We start from the raw sequence: 18,502 nt of genomic DNA, 5'->3' as shown, positions 1-18,502 counted from the left end.
CTGATTAGCACAATACTCGGTATCATCCAATAACTGTTTAAAGGTGTAGTTTGTAAGATTGACAGTGAACTAGATATTACAGTTCAAATTTAAAACACTTATTCACCCAGCCCCTCCGTCTCCTCTATCTCTACATCAAAGTTTCCTTCAGAGCTGGCTCCAGGCCCCCGGAGCCTATTTCAGAAATTATTCTACTCTGCCTGCTCCACGCAGCACTGTGGAGGGCTTCTGATTGTTACTGCTCTCTTGCTGACCCAGCTCTGCCTAGGCTACTTTTTCTGTGTTCTGATTGTTTCCAGAATGTCTGTCCGATCATCACAGGCTGTTCCCGCTTTGATCATTAGTTTTACCCTTTATACATGAATGTTGCCTTTTTAGACCCTGTCCACATGAACACGGATGAATAAAACTAAAACTTTCTGAAACTCTAGCCAGAGTGAAGATTTTATGAAACTTTTGTATACAGGACACTACAACGGGAGTTTTCGTTTCGTGACATCAGCATGTGCGCGCCGTTTTCTTCTTTCTGATTGACCAATCCGGCTGAATTCACACCAAATGCAGAAGACGTGAATGAGGCAGATTTCAACCATGGGACAGTAAGCTGCTTTTGTTCACATGTTTTCATTGACTTGTATGCAATATACTCATGAAAATAATTCCTAGTTGGCGTGAATCCAGCATAAAAGCATCATTATCTCCACCTGTTGTTTCAGCATACCCTTAACATACATCACAGTGCGTTTTCATGTGGATGGAGATTTTTAAAAAACAAATATGGGAAAAACTCTGTTTATAAAAATACCTGTGTACGTGTGGAAATGACCTTAGTTGTTTTGCCTGCTCCTTGTGGTTCTGGTTTGCATTCCTTTTTGCCTTTATGATGTGTTTTGAACCCTGCATAGACCTTTTGGTCTTGTTTTATCACTTGTGCCCAGACGAGGGTTTTTACTTTTATGTCTGTTAACATTTGTTTTTGCATAAATAACTGCACATGATGGTGACGTGGTGGCGCAGTGGGTAGTGCTGTCACCTCACAGCAAGAAGGTCGCTGGTTTGATCCTCGGCTGAGTCAGTTGGCATTTCTGTGTGGACTTTCCATGTTTCCATGAATGAACTGCACATAAATCCTCAGTTCCAAAGTCATGCCTAACAGATATATTGTGGAGCACTGCAAGTAACAATGAAGTTAAAAGTACCATGATGAAGACTTACGGTACCACATAAGTCTATTTTCCATCTATAGAAAGTGGATTCAAGTTTTAGACCATGTTAGGTGGAAAAAAAAACACACAAATTAAATATTTAAGGACAGTACTTTTATTGCTAGAAACAGGTTTTTCAAAACACAGCAGTAGGCCTACATGTTTTTTTTTAATTCATTCAAAATACTGCATTTCCGTGTGACTTGGGTTATAAATGTGTATTTAAAACACTTTTGTGTGTATGTGTTTGACTACTGTCTCAAAGCACAGTCTGTCTTTAATAAGTACGGTGTGAAGTGGTGGTGGTTTGCTTTATTTGGATTGTTGGTCCACCAGTGGAGATTGTGTGGGAACCACCTGAGGAAACAGAGTGAGATCCACCTGATGAGACGGACTGAGAGCCACCTGAGACAGAGATTGAGACCCCGGAAGGACAAAAGAGAAACATTATTAGTCAATAATAACACACATTGCCTGAAACCGGACATCTTACCAATATGCAAAGAGAGGTATCAGTTACCTGGAATTTGAGTCCTGCAAAAGAAAGGCAAGAAAAAAAATATTTAGTGAAGCTTCTCCAGGGCAAGATAATGAAGCATGGTCCATGCCTCGCTGATTTGAACACAATAAATGAACTCACCTAATGTCCTGGTTTTCCAGAAGGTTCCTGTAGGTGGCGATCTCCTGCTCCAGACGAGTCTTGATGTCCAGCAACAAGGCGTAATCTCGGCCCTGCTGTTCTATGCTAGCTCTCAGCTGAGCCAACTCAGCTTCCAGGTTGTTGATTTGATTCTGGAATCCTGCTAGCATAGCGCTGTACCTAGCCTCTGTTTCTGCCAGTGAGTGCTCCAGTGCTGCTTTCTGTTTGAAAAAGAGAACAGGCACAATGATCTTAATTAAGCTTCCTTAGTCTGTATCTTAAAGTCCCACATTATAATTGATCAGATGATTTAGCGAATATTTCTCCCTCTACGTTATACTTGTGTCTCACCATGCTGAGCTGAGACTGTAGCTCGATCTCCAGACTCTGCAATGTGTTTCGCAGCTCTGTGATCTGTGACCTAGATGTTTGGATGGTCTCTGTACTGTGAGCCACCTCTTTGTTCAATGGTGCCGTCTAAAACAGACAAAAACATTGCATATGGGGAAATCAAGTGTAATAATCGCATAACATTTTGGTTACATTTGAGTAAAATTGAATTTAGTAAATCTGACTGCTACCATGCACTACAGTGCCATTCACAAACATAGGATTCAAGAGAGCAACCAGAAGTCTTACCTTTTCTTTAAACCAGGCTTCCTGTTCCCTGCGGTGTTTCTGAATGATGTTCTCGTAATGAGCACGAATCTCCTCCAGAACCTTATTCAGATCTTGTTGAGGAGCAGCATCAACCTCGACGTTCACTGTGCCTGTTAGCTGAGACCTCAGTGCAGCCATCTCCTGTAACCCCATAATATAATATAATATAATATAATATAATATAATATAATATAATATAATATAATATAATATAATATAATATAATATAATATAATATAATATAATATAATATAATATAATATAATATAATATAATATATGGGTACAATCTGTCATGCAAACCTCTTGGTGGTTCTTCTTCAAAAATACCAGCTCTTCCTCCAGACCCTTGATCTGCATCTGTAGGTCGTTCTTTGCCAGGTTCGTCTGGTCCAGCAAGCGGCGTAGGTTAGCGATGTCAGATTCTACACACTGGCGCATCACAACCTCATGCTCGAATCTGATTGGTGGAGAGGTCACATAGGAAATAAACAATTAAACATGACAAATATCATAAACATACTGATGTTAAAAAACTGATTAGATAGATTTTTTTATTCAATAATTTTATTTTATTCATTTTATTCATATTGGCTGCATGCGACACTCTCAATATAGGAAGATATTTTAATATACTAGAGGCACAACTACATTATGTCTTTAGTCATATGAACTTTCAGAAACATTTCTTTTTATCAGTGCCGAAAACAAATATGGTGCTTAACATTTTGGTGGTCATACATTTCATATATATATATATATATATATATATATATATATATATATATATATATATATATATATATATATATATATATATATATATATATATATATATATATATATATATATATATATATATATATATATATTTATGGTAACATTAAAAATCTCTTTATTATATGTGTCTTTAGTTCAATAACCACTTTATTGTAATTCTTCAGTAATGTTTTAGTGAATCATTAGGTTAAATTGTTAAGCTTATATATTTATATTTTATTATATTATATATTTATATATATATATTATATTTATCTTTTATATATTATATATTATATATTTATAATTGTATATATACTACTCAAAAAAATAAAGGGAACACTTAAACAACACAATGTAACTCTAAGGGCCCTATCATACACCCGGGGCAATAAGGCGCAAGACGTGACACAACCCTAATTTTTCCATTTTGCACCACGTTGTTTAAATAGCAAATCCATTTGTGCCATTTTGTGGACTCATGGGTGTTCTTGTCTATAAAGGAGGTGTGTTAAGGTGCATTGTTGGTCCATTGCGATTTTTAGGAACTGAAATAGACTGCTCCTTTGACCAACTAAAAGCTGGTCTAAAGTCCAGCTCAGAGCGCGTTAGTGATGTGCCTATGCCGGTCCAAATGCTTACACATTGCTTAATACACAAAGAATGTACAGCAATACACAAATATCTTTACATATGAAAAATTAAAGGATTACAATGTTACAAAAAAAATATTATTTTCTACATAAATAATGGGGGGGGGTCTTTTTTCAGTTTACTCATGACAATTTTCTTTTGTATAATGTTATTATTATTAGCTGTATTATTATATGCATATTTATATATATTTAAAAACAAGTTTAGATTTGTCAACCTGTCGAGTTTTGGAGACATTTGCATCACCATATGGGCATAAGAATAGGACTTGTGGTTTTTACTCTGTTTTTTGACCACACTTCATTATTATTGTTCATTTATTCGTTTGCTGGAAAATATAACTGAATTTAGAAATAGTTTTGAAACAAATGTTTGTGCTTAACAAACAAAATTAAATATGTAGGCTAATAGATGTCTTCAGTGGATTGTACAACGCTGTTTCCTTATCCACGAAAGAGAGAAAGAGAAAGTAAAGAGGCTGATTGGAGGAGGCTCGTTATTTATCCTCACGCTGCAGATGGTCTGTTTAACCATTTTCTCGCTAGTGAAGCGTTTAGTTTTTCTACTTACAATGTTCGTCATGTAAATGGCAAATATACCATGGAGCACAACATGGCAGAAAAGAGGACTGGTGCACTTTAGATTGTTAAAATAGAGCTCTAAGTGTTCCTTTTATATTTTTTTAACAGTTTATAAGATGAAGTTACAGAAAATATTATTATTTACTAACTAAAACCTTTTATTCATGAAACTGTCTGTATCTAAATAACATTAGTGATCTTACTTCAGCCTGAAGTCATCAGCAGCCAGTTTAGAGTTGTCGATCTGCAGGAGGATGTTGGCGTTGTGTGTGGTTGCATTTTTGATCTGAAAAACAGAGCATTTGCATGAATTATAGCAGAACCTTTAAAATTTGGTTAGACAGATTATAATACTAAGCAAGCGATTATCTGCAGTCTGTTTTTCACATCTTACAGTACATCCAAGGTAATCTCATTACACTAAGATTTAGCTCGTCTTGCATCAAGAAATCATCACTGTACCTTGTCCTTCAGGTCCTTAATGGTGTTCCAGTATTGGCTGTAGTCCCTCTGTGCGACTGGCCCTTTCTTCTCATAGTACTCACGGATCTGCCTCTCCAGAGTGGCATTGGCAGCCTCTAGGGAGCGCACCTTATCCAGGTAGGACGCCAGACGATCATTCAGGTTCTGCATAGTGGCCTTCTCATTCAGCTGGAAATCCCCAAGGCCGCTAGAAGGCATTACGCATATGGAAAGTGGTCCACCATATCCTCCACCATAACCTCCCCCATATCCTCCACTGTGTCCTCCTGCAAAACCATATCCTCCACCGCCTCCAATTCTAGTAGAGGAGATACGGGTGCTTCCTCCAAAACCACCTCCATACACACTGTAGGCTTTATGTGGAAAGGATGTCGAACCTCCACGACTCTTAGTGACTATGGATTTTGAGGTCACGGTCTTGGGACCTTTGGAGGATGTTGAGCGAACAGAGAGCGACATGGTGGATGGATACGGAGATGAGATGAACCCAGAGAGGATACTGCAGGAAACCGTTAGAGTTGTCCTGGCGAGGATGGCACCTATGAGTCCAGTTCTGACCTCTTATAGAGATGGAGATCCAGGGCGGCTCCTGCACTTCGTGGGTTGGTGATGGAGGTAGGGTGTGTGTGAGAGAGTGTGTGTGTCAGACCCAGCTGTCACCACCAGCAGAGATGAAACTTAAAGACCAGTATTAAGGTTCCACCCTAGTGAGGAAACTGCAATGGAATTTATGTTGACTGCATGTACTATGAAAATGTGTTCACTCTAGAGACTACAATTAAGGGAGTGCAATAAGATAAGCAGGTTCAATGTGTTACTAGCATTTGTGCATTTTTTAATTGCATTTTGTGCCAGCAAAGGAAATCCATTTGACAGTTAGAGGCAGGAAAAGAAGGTTGAGCCAGTCATGCAAGGATATGAGTTTTATAAACTTACCATCTTAATAATAATAAAGAAGGATTTGGCTGACAGGTAACTCCCTGAGGTGATGTGAGATCATCGGTGGCAGTTTCACCACCCTTTTACAGGTCACACGGACCAGCCTGGAAATTTTGGAGCCTGGTTTAGAATTTTAGATTTAATTATATCTTTTTTATTATTATTATTATTTATTTTTTTATTTTTGGTCCAGTGGTTTAAAAGTGGTTAGAAGCTGATTCTAAATTGAAGTATTCATATGTACTAGCAAAAGCATGGGTAACTATATTTTGATGGTCCATTTGAGTAAAAGTACCATGATGCTTAATATCTGTTGATACTGCTCCTTCAACAGACATTTAACTGACTATAAGAAACTTTGCAAGTACATGTCAACTTACACTAACCCTAACCCCAACAATAACCCCAACCTAACAGCCTACTTATAATCAAATGAGAATTAGTTGGCATGTAGATGCAATGTAACTTAAATTCAACAAACACACCATCAAAATAAAGTGTGACCAAAGCATGAGTGTCTCCCAAGTATGCCCAAACCTTTCCTTTACTTCAGAAATCATTTATGCATGCAAGTTTATCCAGCAAGGACTGGTGTACAATGGTGAGAAGTTTTCTTACAAAGCAGAATTAACAACCAAACCAGCTGAGTGATTAATGAAAAGGTCAAAAAAGGCATAGGTTAAACTAATACAAATTTGGGCAATGTGGTTTTTGTAGGCCTGTTGTGCTAAATCAACTTGAAGCAAGATTTCTAAAGTGTTTATGAATAAATGTTTCACTTGCCTTTGAAAATAGTAGAAAAGCTTTAGTTTATCCTTTCTAGTCAATTTTCCTCCATCAGAGGCTTAATAGTATTCTGTTTGATGTAGCTACTAAATGATTTACCAGTCAATTTTTGATAAACTACCAAAGAGAGGGTGTTATCTTGGATTATAAGCATAACTGTAGCAAACATTCAGTTTTCCTCCACTAGAGGTCGCTCTGATGACCAGATTCTCCACAGCTCTGATTCTCTCAGTTCTTGCCGGGTTCAGTGGCGCGTGCCTGTAATCCAAGTTACTGGGAGGCTGAGGCTGCAGATTGCTTGAGCTCAGGGCTCCTGGGCTGCAGTGGACTATGTCGATCGGGTGTCTGCACTAAGTTTGGTATCAATATGGTGTTCCTGGGGTAGCTCGGGACCACCAGGTTGTCTAAGGAGGAGTGAACTGGCACAGGCTGGAAACAGAGCAGGTCAAAGCCCCCGTGCCAATCACTAGTGGGTTCACACCTGTGAATAGATGCTGCAATGCAGCCTGAGCAACACAGAGAGACGCAGACTTTTTTTGTTCTTTGACCATTTTAAACAAACTACCTTATTAAAATAAAATGAAAACATAAGCTATTATCACTTTAAAGATTTATTCAGGCCCAATGTTGGAGATGTATTAGTACACTTTAGCATGTGAAATAAACAGCACAAAGCAACACAACATAAAAACCCTTATGGGTAAAATAAAATTAGAAAACTATAGCCTAAATAATGATATAAAGTGCGTGCATAATTATAATTTCCAAGACAAAATTCCCAAAAAAATTTGACCAATTCCAAAATACATACATTTTCAGAACAACAATAAATTTTGTTTATCATTATTATTAAGTAATGTATTTTGTTTAAAAGGAAGTTAAAAAAAATGCCTCGCATATTTGTGCATTCAAGATTCATTTGCTGGTAAAAATGGTCCAAAAATGTAAATGGAGGGACCCACAATTTTCATTAGTACCACTGTCAAAAGAATTTATCTTCTGTTATGTGGCAGTAGCTTTGGGAGTTTATAAGTCTAAAGTTTACCCTGAAAGGTGTCTTTCCTCACCATCATGCTTTGACTTGAGCTGGTGCTGGATATTTTAAACTCACTCTCAATCTATCTGTTCATAAAACGTTTAAAAAATTTATCTAAGTTATTGCAGTTCAGTTTTAGAGTATTATGGGGGTCTGCACCTTGTACGCCTGCATGGACACTCTAAATGACTGCAGTTTTTTGGACAAAAGGTAGTAGTGTAGATTAAACAGGTCCTCCTATAGGTTAATTCTTGATTTAACAACAAACTTTATTAAATGAAATTCTTAAATTATTTTTTTTTATCAGCCTGTTTTTATTTATTTATTGTTTTTATTAGTTGCTCTGCATCTCTTTTCCAATAGTTTGGCTTGTTTTTGGAAGTTTCTATTGCAAATTTCTTGTAGACATTTATCAGTTTGTGACACCTGAGTGCTAATTACATTTTAATATAATCTGATAATCAAATAAAATCTGCCTAGTTATGAATGCAAAACCACGTTCAATCCCAGTTAAAAGTCGCTTTTTAGTGAATACTTATAAACAAAATACAAGGGTATCAAATACAAGCGTAACTATGATCATAAAAGGGGCTTGTATAATAATTATGCATACACTGTGTGTTATTCTAATAGTATTTATTATGTCCTTTATTCTGTGGATGTTAAATATAAAACAATGTTTTTATTTACAGTGCTTCAAAAAATGTAAATTAGGTATCATTAGGTTATTTTACGTAATCATTTTCAAATCTATATTCAAATGGGAAATGAATCCTTGTTTAACCAGTAAACATGTGTCACCAAATGAGTGAACACCAAACAATATTGAGTGGTATTATCTGGTGGAAATTTAGAGAATTTAAGCAGTTGTTTGACCGCTTGATTTTTTGTGTTATTTGATATAGCTAATTTACCACTTAACCTTTGATAAACTACCAAAGAGAAGGGGTTATCTTGGACCATATCATAACATATAACATGGTTGCAAACATTCAGGTTTCCTCCACTAGAGGTCGCTGTGATGATCAGATTCTCCACAGCTCTGATTCTCTCACCTCTCGCCGGGTTCAGTGGCGCGAGCCTGTAATCCAAGTTACTGGGAGGCTGAGGCTGCGGATCGCTTGAGCTCAGGGCTTCTGGGCTGCAGTGGACTATGTCGATCGGGTGTCCGCACTAAGTTTGGTATCGATATGGTGTTCCTGAGGGAGCTCGGGACCACCAGGTCGTCTAAGGAGGAGTGAACCGGCCCAGGTCGGAGACGGAGCAGGTCAAAGCCCCCGTGCCGATCAGTAGTGGGTTCGCGCCTGTGAATAGACACTGCAGTGCAGCCTGAGCGATACAGAGAGACGCAGACTTTTTATTTGCGTTCATATTTTGGGTGGAGTATTATATGTTTGTTTTATCAGTCGGCAATCTAAGTCGAAAAGAAAATGAATGAATGAATGTTTCATCAGTGCCACATTTTACTTTAACTTAAAAACAGATAGTTCACTCAAAACAGAACATTCTGTAATTTACTCACCCTTTACTTGGGCATATTCCAATCTTGTTTGAGATTTTTTTTTTCTGTTGAACACAAAGGAAGATATACTGAAGAATCTTTAAAAAAACAGCCATTGACATATTGTTATTTTTTGCATGGATTAACATTTTTCAAAACATGTTGTTCTGTGTTCAACTGAAATGTAACTTAGAACCACTTTTTTTAAATTTATGGCTGAACTAACCCTTTAAGTTGCAAAAATAGATATTTAAAATGTTGGAAGGAGCTAAGCAGGCATGGTCATGGCCTTTTGTAGCCTATAGGTTTATAAATTATTGTTCCATTTTACACTCCCAAAGTAAAAAGATGCCTTCGATAATTACATTAGGTCAAGTCAGGATAACTGCACTTCTACAGAAGGCTGTGCCAGTTATGAAAGATGGCTGAATCACAGCTTTGAAATGTAATGTTGCAAAAGAGAAAAGATACAGCTTCAGATTTCTACAGATTTATTTACTTTTGCAAATGTAATATACATTTATTCCATTTTAATATTCATTGCAGCGTTATTATTGAATAATATGCAAAGGTTTACATGATTTACAATACAATCTGTATTTTTTATTTACCTTTAATTTGGATGTAATATTTAATAAACCTTTAATTGGGCCTCAACAATAAGTTAACTTAAAAGCAATTCAGCCAAAATCTGCATATTTGTTTATTCATTTATTCATTCATTCATTAGTTTTTTTTATTTATTGCCAAATTCTGCTTAGAAACAACAATTATAAAAGTCCACAGATTCTTTCTGACAATGCTAATAACTTTTTTCTCCAATGTTTAATTTAAACATTGCACAGAGCATGATATAAAACCTTATAAACCTTATGGTTACTATTGTAGTACACGTGTATTCCTGTTTTTTGTAATTCATGCATTGATTACCGTTTATTAACATTTGTTAAAGCACAGTTTTAATTCAAATACAATGGCAAAATTATGGTTAAAGGGTAGCAAAACCCCAGATTATTTGCAAATAATACAATAATGTGTTGTTTTATTTGTAGTAAATACAATGGTTATGTTTGCATGTTCTCCCTGCGTTCGCGTGGGTTTCCTCTGGGTGCTCCAGTTTCCCCCACAGTCCAAAGACATGCGGTACAGGTCAATTGGGTAGGCTAAATTGTCCGTAGTGTATGAGTGTGAATGAGTGTTCACACTGGAAGGGCATCCGCTGCATGAAACATGTGCTGGATAAGTTGTCGGTTCATTCCGCTGTGGCGACGTTTCATATAAGGGTGATAAAATTGTTAAGTGTTTGATTTAGAAACATCACTTTTGAGTGATGAAGAATCCCATGAAAGTGGTCATCAGTTGATATAGAAGGTGCTGCTTGCAACTCCCTATTTTAAGCATTTTAAACCTCTTTGGAGACAGTTTTAAACGTGAATAATGCAATAAAGAAAGGTATAGCTGTTTTTCTGTTCATGACTATCACAAATTATGTCAAATATAAGTTCTGCTTATAGATTTCTGGGCCCTTATTAAACAATTTAAACTGTATTTTAGGACTCTGCAGATACTTTTCTTGCCTATCTAATTTTTCTGTCTAAATTTATCTTCATTTTTGTCAAATGAGTTTTTTATTGAAGACAAAGATTCAGGAAAATGATTCTCTGTTTTACATACAGGTGAAGTCAAAATTATTAGCCCCACTTCCCCCCTTCTTAATTATTAGCTCCCCTGTTTATTTTTTTCCCCAATTTCTGTTTAACGAAGAGAAGATTTTTTTCAACACATTTCTAAACATAATAGTTTTAATAACTCATTTCTAATAAATGATTTCTTTTATCTTTGCCATGATGTCAGTAAATAATATTTGACTAGATATTTTACAAGACATTTCTATACAGCTTAAAGTGACATTTAAAGGCTTAAGTAGGTTAATTAGGTTAACTAGACAGGTTAAGGTAATTAGGCAAGTTATTGTAAATGATGGTTTGTTCTGCAGACAGTCGAAAAAAAAATAGCTTAAAGGGGCTAATAATTTTGACCTCAAAATGGTTTTTAAAAAATTAAAAACTGCTTTTATTCTTGCAGAAATAAAACAAATATGACTTTTTTTCTAGAAGAAAAAATATTATCAGACACACTGTGAAAATTTCGTTGCTCTGTTAAACATAATTTGGGAAATATTTAAAAAAGAAAAAAAATTCAAAGGGGGGCTAATAATTATGATTTCAACTGGATGTTGTTCACATATTACATAATCAAAGAAAGAGAAAAAAAAACTGAAAAATATAATAATAATAATAATAATAATAATAATAAATAAAAAGCCACCCACACAATAAGCCATTCTCAAAAACTTGTTTATAAAGCCCTGTTTGAACAACAGAGTATGATGAAAAGGAATATTAAAACATTACATAAAATGATGCATTAGTCCAAAAGGTTTTTGTCAAGTAATAAATAAAAGGAGGCCAGATTTTGTCAAACTGCTCAAGTTTGTTTTTAAACAGTACCTAATTCACTCCAAATGTAACGTATAAGTCATTTCTCCAAGCCTAATTGGCTGTTGTTGAGCTGTGTGAGAACAGTTTGTGTTTGACAACAAATGTGTTTGTGCAGAAAATCCCAGAGTGTGCAGATATCCAACTTCCAACTGGGCATGATCATCAACATTCAAGTGTGATACATTGTTTCCTGTGATTGTGATTCCTGTATAAAAGCATTATGATACATTAACATAGGTAAGCAAACAATTTACATCAAGATTAAAGTAACAGATAGCTCTTTCCAGCTATTATAATCCTTCTTACAACAAGACATTTCAAGGTTGCCTGGAGATGAGGGGATATCCAAGGCTGTTCACAGGGGTACCTCAAGGATCAGTTTTTGAACCCATTCATTTACATTGCTGGGTCACATCATTTAAAAATTTTTTTTTTTCATACCATTGCAATGCTGAAGCAACACAGCTCTATATGTCTCATTTATCTGTATGATCCTACAGTAGTTCTCACTCAGCCCAAAGGACATTTCAGAATGGATGAAAGACTCAATTCAGTTAAATCTGGCTAAAAAATCACTTGATAATTTAATCATTGTAAATCGCTTTGGATTAAAGTGTCTGCTAAATGCCTAAATGTAAAAGTAAAAAACAAAACTGAAAACCGTTAAAGAACAGAAAGACATTCAGTTCTTCCTCAGAATGAGAATGGGTTGTAAACAGGTATTCTGAAGAATTTGATGCAAGATTTGGTTATATCATAGATGAAAGGAACGCTGAGCAATGCACTACCACTCATTTTTTGGTTATTGCCACACCACACCCAGCTGACAGCCAAATTGCAGCAACTTGTTTTATTCTCTTTTTTTGGACAGATGATAACTCAGTTTAAACTCTGATTCATTCCCTGATATCAACAGAACTAGTACAAATTAAACAGTGAAATCTCAGCACATCTCTTTAGTCTGTATTTGAGCAAAAGTAATGCCACACCTTTGTCTGCCAATGAGTCTGAATTTCATGTAGAGACATAGTTCCAAATGTTAGTTTTGGACTATTTTTTCACTCTACACTCTCAGAAAAAAAGGTACACGGTGGTACAAATAATGTTCCTTCAGGAACAATTTTGTACCTTTGTAAAAGTTATAATACTGTTCTGTACCTTTTATGGTATAATTGAAATGAAAGTACACAATTGTTCTCATAAAAAAGTACATAAGTGTTGGACAACTCCTTCTTTATTACAATATATGAAAATAAATATTACTGGAAAGTCAAAGGGATTTTAGGAATAATTTCCATATTAAAACATGAATCATCATTTAAAAGCATATGTTTAAAGAAACTCATAAACATGAATAATTAAGTTCTATTAAACAAAACAACTGATAAAACAAAACTATACAGTAGGAATTTTACACTAAACATTTAAGGCATTTTTAATAAACATTTTTTGTGAGAATTTTCGGATAAATGCAATTTCATTATTGATATCCGCACCTTTTGGCATTTGCTTTCCACTACGCACGTGAGCTGGCAAAAGTCCTGCATATGCAAAGTGTTTATGCAGACATTTAAGTGTTGTAAAACTAATTAAACATAACCGTGCACTAATCATGCATATCTCGTTACAATACTTTTGCATAATTCTGTTTCTATTTTAAAATTAAGTAAATTAAATGAACTTTTATTACAAAGGTATTGTGTGAAAACTGGAGAAATAAAAGGTTTTATATTGGACATGGGAGAATGTATTTCTGTAACATTTTTGTGAAAAGTGTTGTGAAAGTTTTAGAAAACATAGATCTTTTGATTTATGTTAAAGTATTTTTATATTGTAAATTGAAAAGGTGCATTTACAAAAAGGTGTGTTTAAAAAAATATTGTTTAAAAATGTATTTGATGCTTTATCTTTACTGAAAATAAATTGACGCATTTGGACATAACACTCTCAGAAATAAAGGTATGCGAGCTGTCACTGGGGTGGTACCTTTTCGAAAGGTACAAATTTGTACCTAAAAGGTCCATATTAATACCTCATGGGTACATATTAGCACCTTAAAGTACAAAAGTGTTAAAATTAAACCTCTTAAAATTAGTAGGTACAAGTATATACATTTGATGTACCAATATATACCCTTTAAGTGCAAACATGTACCTTCTGAAAAGGTACCACCCCAGTGACAGCTAGCATACCTTTATTTCTGAGAGTGAACAAAACACCTTTAAATAGTTCTTGAAGAAACTCATTTGACACTGTTAAGGTACAAAGTGTCTTGTCACTGTAGTGGTACCTTTATGCATCAGATTTTTACCTTTGATGAAGGTACAATATTGTATCTGCAGATTTTAAAAACCAAAGGTACATTTTGGGTTTCCCATGGTACAAATCATGTCCTTAAACAAACTGCAATGGTACAAACTGCAATGGTACAAATTTGTTTCTTTTTCTAAGGTACAATTCTGTCCCATAAAAAGGTACTGCCCCAGTGACAAGGGTTTGTATCTTCTTTGTTTCAACATTATACCATTTGTTCTGAGAGTGTAGATTTCACTAACTCTTATTGTTCTTGTGTCTTTATGAAGATTGCTGGTCATTATAAGACCTGTTATATCATGCATGTCACATAAGAACAGATTTGTGGTTAATATTAGCAACTAAAGTCAAGACACAGAACACACACACAGTTAACAGCCCTTTCATTTATCAATTTTTTTACTTAAATATACTTCTTTCCAGATGTTCCAGTTTTAGTTTGTGCATGTTTTGTGCATAATTTCCTCTCCATATGCATTACATTTTCTTTGTTCCAGTTTACACAATTGCAATTGTTTATGAGGGTCAAATGTTTTTACTGATAAAGAGGAAGTCGATGGCCAGCCAGCTTTTTGACCTTCCTTTTGTAATGGATTTGTTGCCAGGCAACATATTCAATATTATTGTGAGGCCTTTGTGGAAAGCACCCTTGAGTGACACTGAGAAAATCCCGTCTCTCTTTTCTTGTTGTTTTCAGTAAAGATTTTATTGTATATGGTATGGTATAGGTGTCACGGTGGAACAGTAGGTAGCACGATCTCCACACAGCAAGATGGTCGCTGGTTCCAGCCCCAGCTGGGTCAGTTGTCATTTCTGTTTGGAGTTTGCATGTTTTCCCCGTGTTCGCGTTGGTTTCCTCCAGGTGCTCCGGTTTCCCCCACAGTCCAAAGACATGCTGTATAGGTGAATTGGGTAAGCTAAAATGGCTTTAGTATATGAGTGTGAATGTAGGAGTGAATCGGTGTTTCCCAGTGTTGGGTTGTGGCTGAAAGGCCATCCACTGCGTAAAACATAAGTTGGTGGTTCATTCTGCTGTGGCGACCCCTGATGAATAAAGGGACTAAGCAAAAATAAAATAAATGAATGGTATGGTAAAGCTGTATGTGAACTCATATGGCTCAAAATATTCACCACTTCTGAAGGAAATAAAAACAATAATGCAATATTCAAAAATAATTCTTGACAGCAGCTTTATTTTCAGAGACATGTTTATCACACACACACACACACACACAAAATACATCTATTTTACTTTCAGTAACACTTTTCCCCTAATACTTTCAGTACACATTCAGAACCAAATCTATGTGTTCTGTCTCATAAAGCATTGCTGTCAGCATGTTATTTAGCCTTTAGAAGGAACGCTGCTGGACTGATGTTCCTCCTGTGGTGGTGGTGGTGATGGTGACAGTTCCACCTGAAAGCAGAGAGAGACACAAGATTCAGAATGCACAATTCTCTATAGTACCTAAAACAACATGTGTGCGTAAAGAGAAATGTTCATCACCTGGTACTTGAGTCCTGGAAGAAGAAAAAGAAAATATACATTAGTGAGGCAATTCTACGATTAGATTTTTGTAATGTAATCCATGAACCACTACTTTTGACAAAAACTTACTTAATGTCCTGATTTTCCAGGAGGCTCCTGTAGGTGGCGATCTCCTGCTCCAGACGAGTCTTGATGTCCAGCAACAGTGTGTAATCTCGTGCCTGTTGCTCAATGCTAGCTCTCAACTGAGCCAACTCACCTTCCAGCATGTTGATTTGGTTCTGGTAGCTTGCTAGCATAGCACTGTACCTAGCCTCTGTGTCTCCCAGTGAGTTCTCCAGTGCTGCTTTCTGTTTGAGTAAAGAAACATGCAGAAATAGGTCAAAATAAATTATGTTGGATATGTTAACAATGTTATTAGTGTAGTTTTTGGGAGAACTACCCCTTTATACATGCTGGTTATCAGAAAAAGTCCACAAAAACTTTCAGAGCACTTTTTCCAATATCCTAGGATTTGGAAGACTCTACAAAACAAAGCATTCTTGACATATCTCCCTCTCCTCTCCATTTGTTTTTATATATCTTTGACTCCCTTTCTGTGTCTTCTTCTTGGCATGTTTCCTTAAATTCTTATGCAAACCTTTCCTGCTTTTAGTTCAGATAATGTAATCTCTCTCTCTCCCCCATGCACTTCCTGCATTCCATTATTGCCTCACCATGCTGAGTTGAGACTGTAGTTCGATCTCCAGGCCTTGCAAGGTGCGTCGTAGATCTGTGATCTGTGTCTTTGTTGTTTGTATGGTCTCTGTGCTGATGGCCACTTCTTTGCTCAAACCTGCCGACTAAAAATAAGGCGAAAATTATACATTATGAGAGCATTTCTCATCTTTTAGCATAAATTTAACGCAGATCCAGAAGAGGCCTTACCTTGTCTTTGAACCAGTCTTCCTGTTCCCTGCGATGTTTCTGAATGATATTCTCGTAATGAGCACGAATCTCCTCCAGAACCTTGTTCAGATCTTGTTGAGGAGCAGCATCAACTTCGACGTTCACTGTGCCTGTCAGCTGAGACCTCAGTGCAGCCAAGTCCTGTAAACCCACAAAAGTTAAACATTAGGAGCCAAAAAAAAAAACTAAAACCTTTCACATACAGCAAGCTGTCACTACAAACCTCCTGGTGGTTCTTCTTCATAAATGCCAGTTCATCTTGCATACCCTCGATCTGCATCTCCAGGTCAGCCTTTGTCAGTGTCGTCTGGTCAAGCAAGCGGCGCAGGTTGCCAATGTCAGCCTCCACAGATTGGCGCATTACCAACTCATGCTCGAATCTGGTTGGAGCAAAGGCAGGATGAGGATCATTTTTTTAATATAAATTCGATCTCTTAAAGTTGACTTGATCTCAAAATTGACTCTTAGTAGCACTTGTTCTTAATGATTTCGTAAAAAATTATTTCCCCTAATGATTTATTATCAAATACCATATCCTTCCCTCCCCCTCAAAATTACTTTTCTTTACTACTGGTCACGTGTAATGTTTATCAGTGCATGTTAAATTTCTGCCCTGCTCTTGTCCATTTGCCAGTCATATCTTCCAATCAGCCTATCTTCCAATGATTCAATCGGTTCCCAAAGGATAAAATCCTGCACCATCCTACTTTTTTCTCATTTCAGGAGCATCTCAATTGGATGTATGTCATGATGTGAGAAAAAAAGTAGCTTCCGTTTTATGTAGATTTTAAAGATACCATATGGTTAAAGAGAAATATTATTAAAGGGAACTTACTTTATCCTGAAATCATCAGCAGCCAGCTTAGAGTTGTCAATCTGCAGGAGGATGTTGGCGTTGTGGATGGTAGCATTTTTGATCTGTAATATAAAAAAAAGCATTGACATAACTGTGAGGACTGGGGCACAGTGTTTTTAAACTGCACTATTGTATGCCAAATGGGTAACAATTTTTATCATTTTTTTCTAACTATCTTTTATATTAGAACAGTATGTGTGGTGTTGCACAGATTCTCAAGCGGTATATGATGTGCAATCTATTATTTAGCAACTAGTGCACTTGATTTGTTAATCTTGCTTAATATTCATTCAGACATCATCACTGTACCTTGTCCTTCAGGTCTTTGATGGTGTTCCAGTAGTGGCTGTAGTCCCTCTCTGCGACTGGTCCCTTCTTCTCATAGTACTCGCGGATCTGCCTCTCCAGAGTAGCATTGGCAGCCTCTAGGGAGCGCACCTTATCCAGGTAGGATGCCAGACGATCATTCAGGTTTTGCATGGTGGCCTTCTCATTCAGCTGGTAGTGGTCACCATCCCCTCCGAGGACGAATCCAGAGCTGTATCCTCCACCATATCCTCCTCCATATCCTCCACCATGTCCACCACCAAAACCGTATCCTCCACCACCTCCAATTCTGGTGGTAGAGATGCGAGTGCTGCCTCCAAAACCGCCTCCATACACGCTGTGGGCTTTTTGAGGAAAGGCTGTGGAGCTCCTCAGAGTCTTGGTGATTATGGACCCTGAGGTCATGCTCTTTGGACCTTTGGAGGATGTCGTTTGGAAAGAGATCGACATGGTGGATGGATGCAGTTGTCCTGAAGAGGATTGGTGCCTTCGAACTCCACTTGGCTCTCTTATAGAGATGTTGCTTGGGGGCGGGTCCTGCCCTTTGTGGACGGGAGGGGAGAGTGAGGGTGTGTGCCAGACCCTTCTGCAACCTTCAGAAATGTTGAGACTCCAGGACCAGGGTTCAGTTTCCACCCTAGTGAGGAAACTGCAAAAGAATGTCTCTGTCTCTATGAACTCCTGCAATGTTCTCACCCTTGAGATTTCAATGAAGGGAGTGCAGTAAGGTTGAAGGCACTCTGACACACACATGTGTGTTTGTGTGTCTGTGGATGTGTGCCAATTTTACTCCCTTTGTCAGTTTGGAACAGAACAAAGACGCAT

General features: G+C 36.8%; 2 protein-coding genes across 2 annotated transcripts; both read right to left on the bottom strand.

Annotated features, from left to right (window-relative positions):
- Window positions 1-1,337: 1,337 nt before the first annotated feature.
- Window positions 1,338-5,613, bottom strand: krt93 (keratin 93). Its single transcript, XM_056468365.1, has 8 exons — window positions 4,961-5,613; window positions 4,702-4,784; window positions 2,808-2,964; window positions 2,485-2,646; window positions 2,197-2,322; window positions 1,846-2,066; window positions 1,726-1,739; window positions 1,338-1,610 (listed from the first exon to the last, which is right to left on the bottom strand). Exons 1-8 carry the CDS (start codon window positions 5,438-5,440, stop codon window positions 1,483-1,485), a joined length of 1,371 nt encoding a protein of 456 aa, XP_056324340.1. The 5' UTR covers window positions 5,441-5,613; the 3' UTR covers window positions 1,338-1,482.
- A 9,617-nt stretch (window positions 5,614-15,230) lies between these two features.
- On the bottom strand, window positions 15,231-18,178 carry krt94 (keratin 94). The gene is made up of 8 exons (XM_056467959.1): window positions 17,660-18,178; window positions 17,330-17,412; window positions 16,718-16,874; window positions 16,474-16,635; window positions 16,263-16,388; window positions 15,676-15,896; window positions 15,565-15,578; window positions 15,231-15,474 (listed from the first exon to the last, which is right to left on the bottom strand). Exons 1-8 carry the CDS (start codon window positions 18,125-18,127, stop codon window positions 15,410-15,412), a joined length of 1,296 nt encoding a protein of 431 aa, XP_056323934.1. The 5' UTR covers window positions 18,128-18,178; the 3' UTR covers window positions 15,231-15,409.
- Window positions 18,179-18,502: the final 324 nt, after the last annotated feature.

The sequence above is a fragment of the Danio aesculapii genome, chromosome 11 (genome assembly GCF_903798145.1).
Source record: "Danio aesculapii chromosome 11, fDanAes4.1, whole genome shotgun sequence".
In the NCBI taxonomy this organism is placed as follows: Eukaryota; Metazoa; Chordata; class Actinopteri; order Cypriniformes; family Danionidae; genus Danio; species Danio aesculapii.
This window is presented reverse-complemented; position numbering and strand designations above follow the sequence as displayed.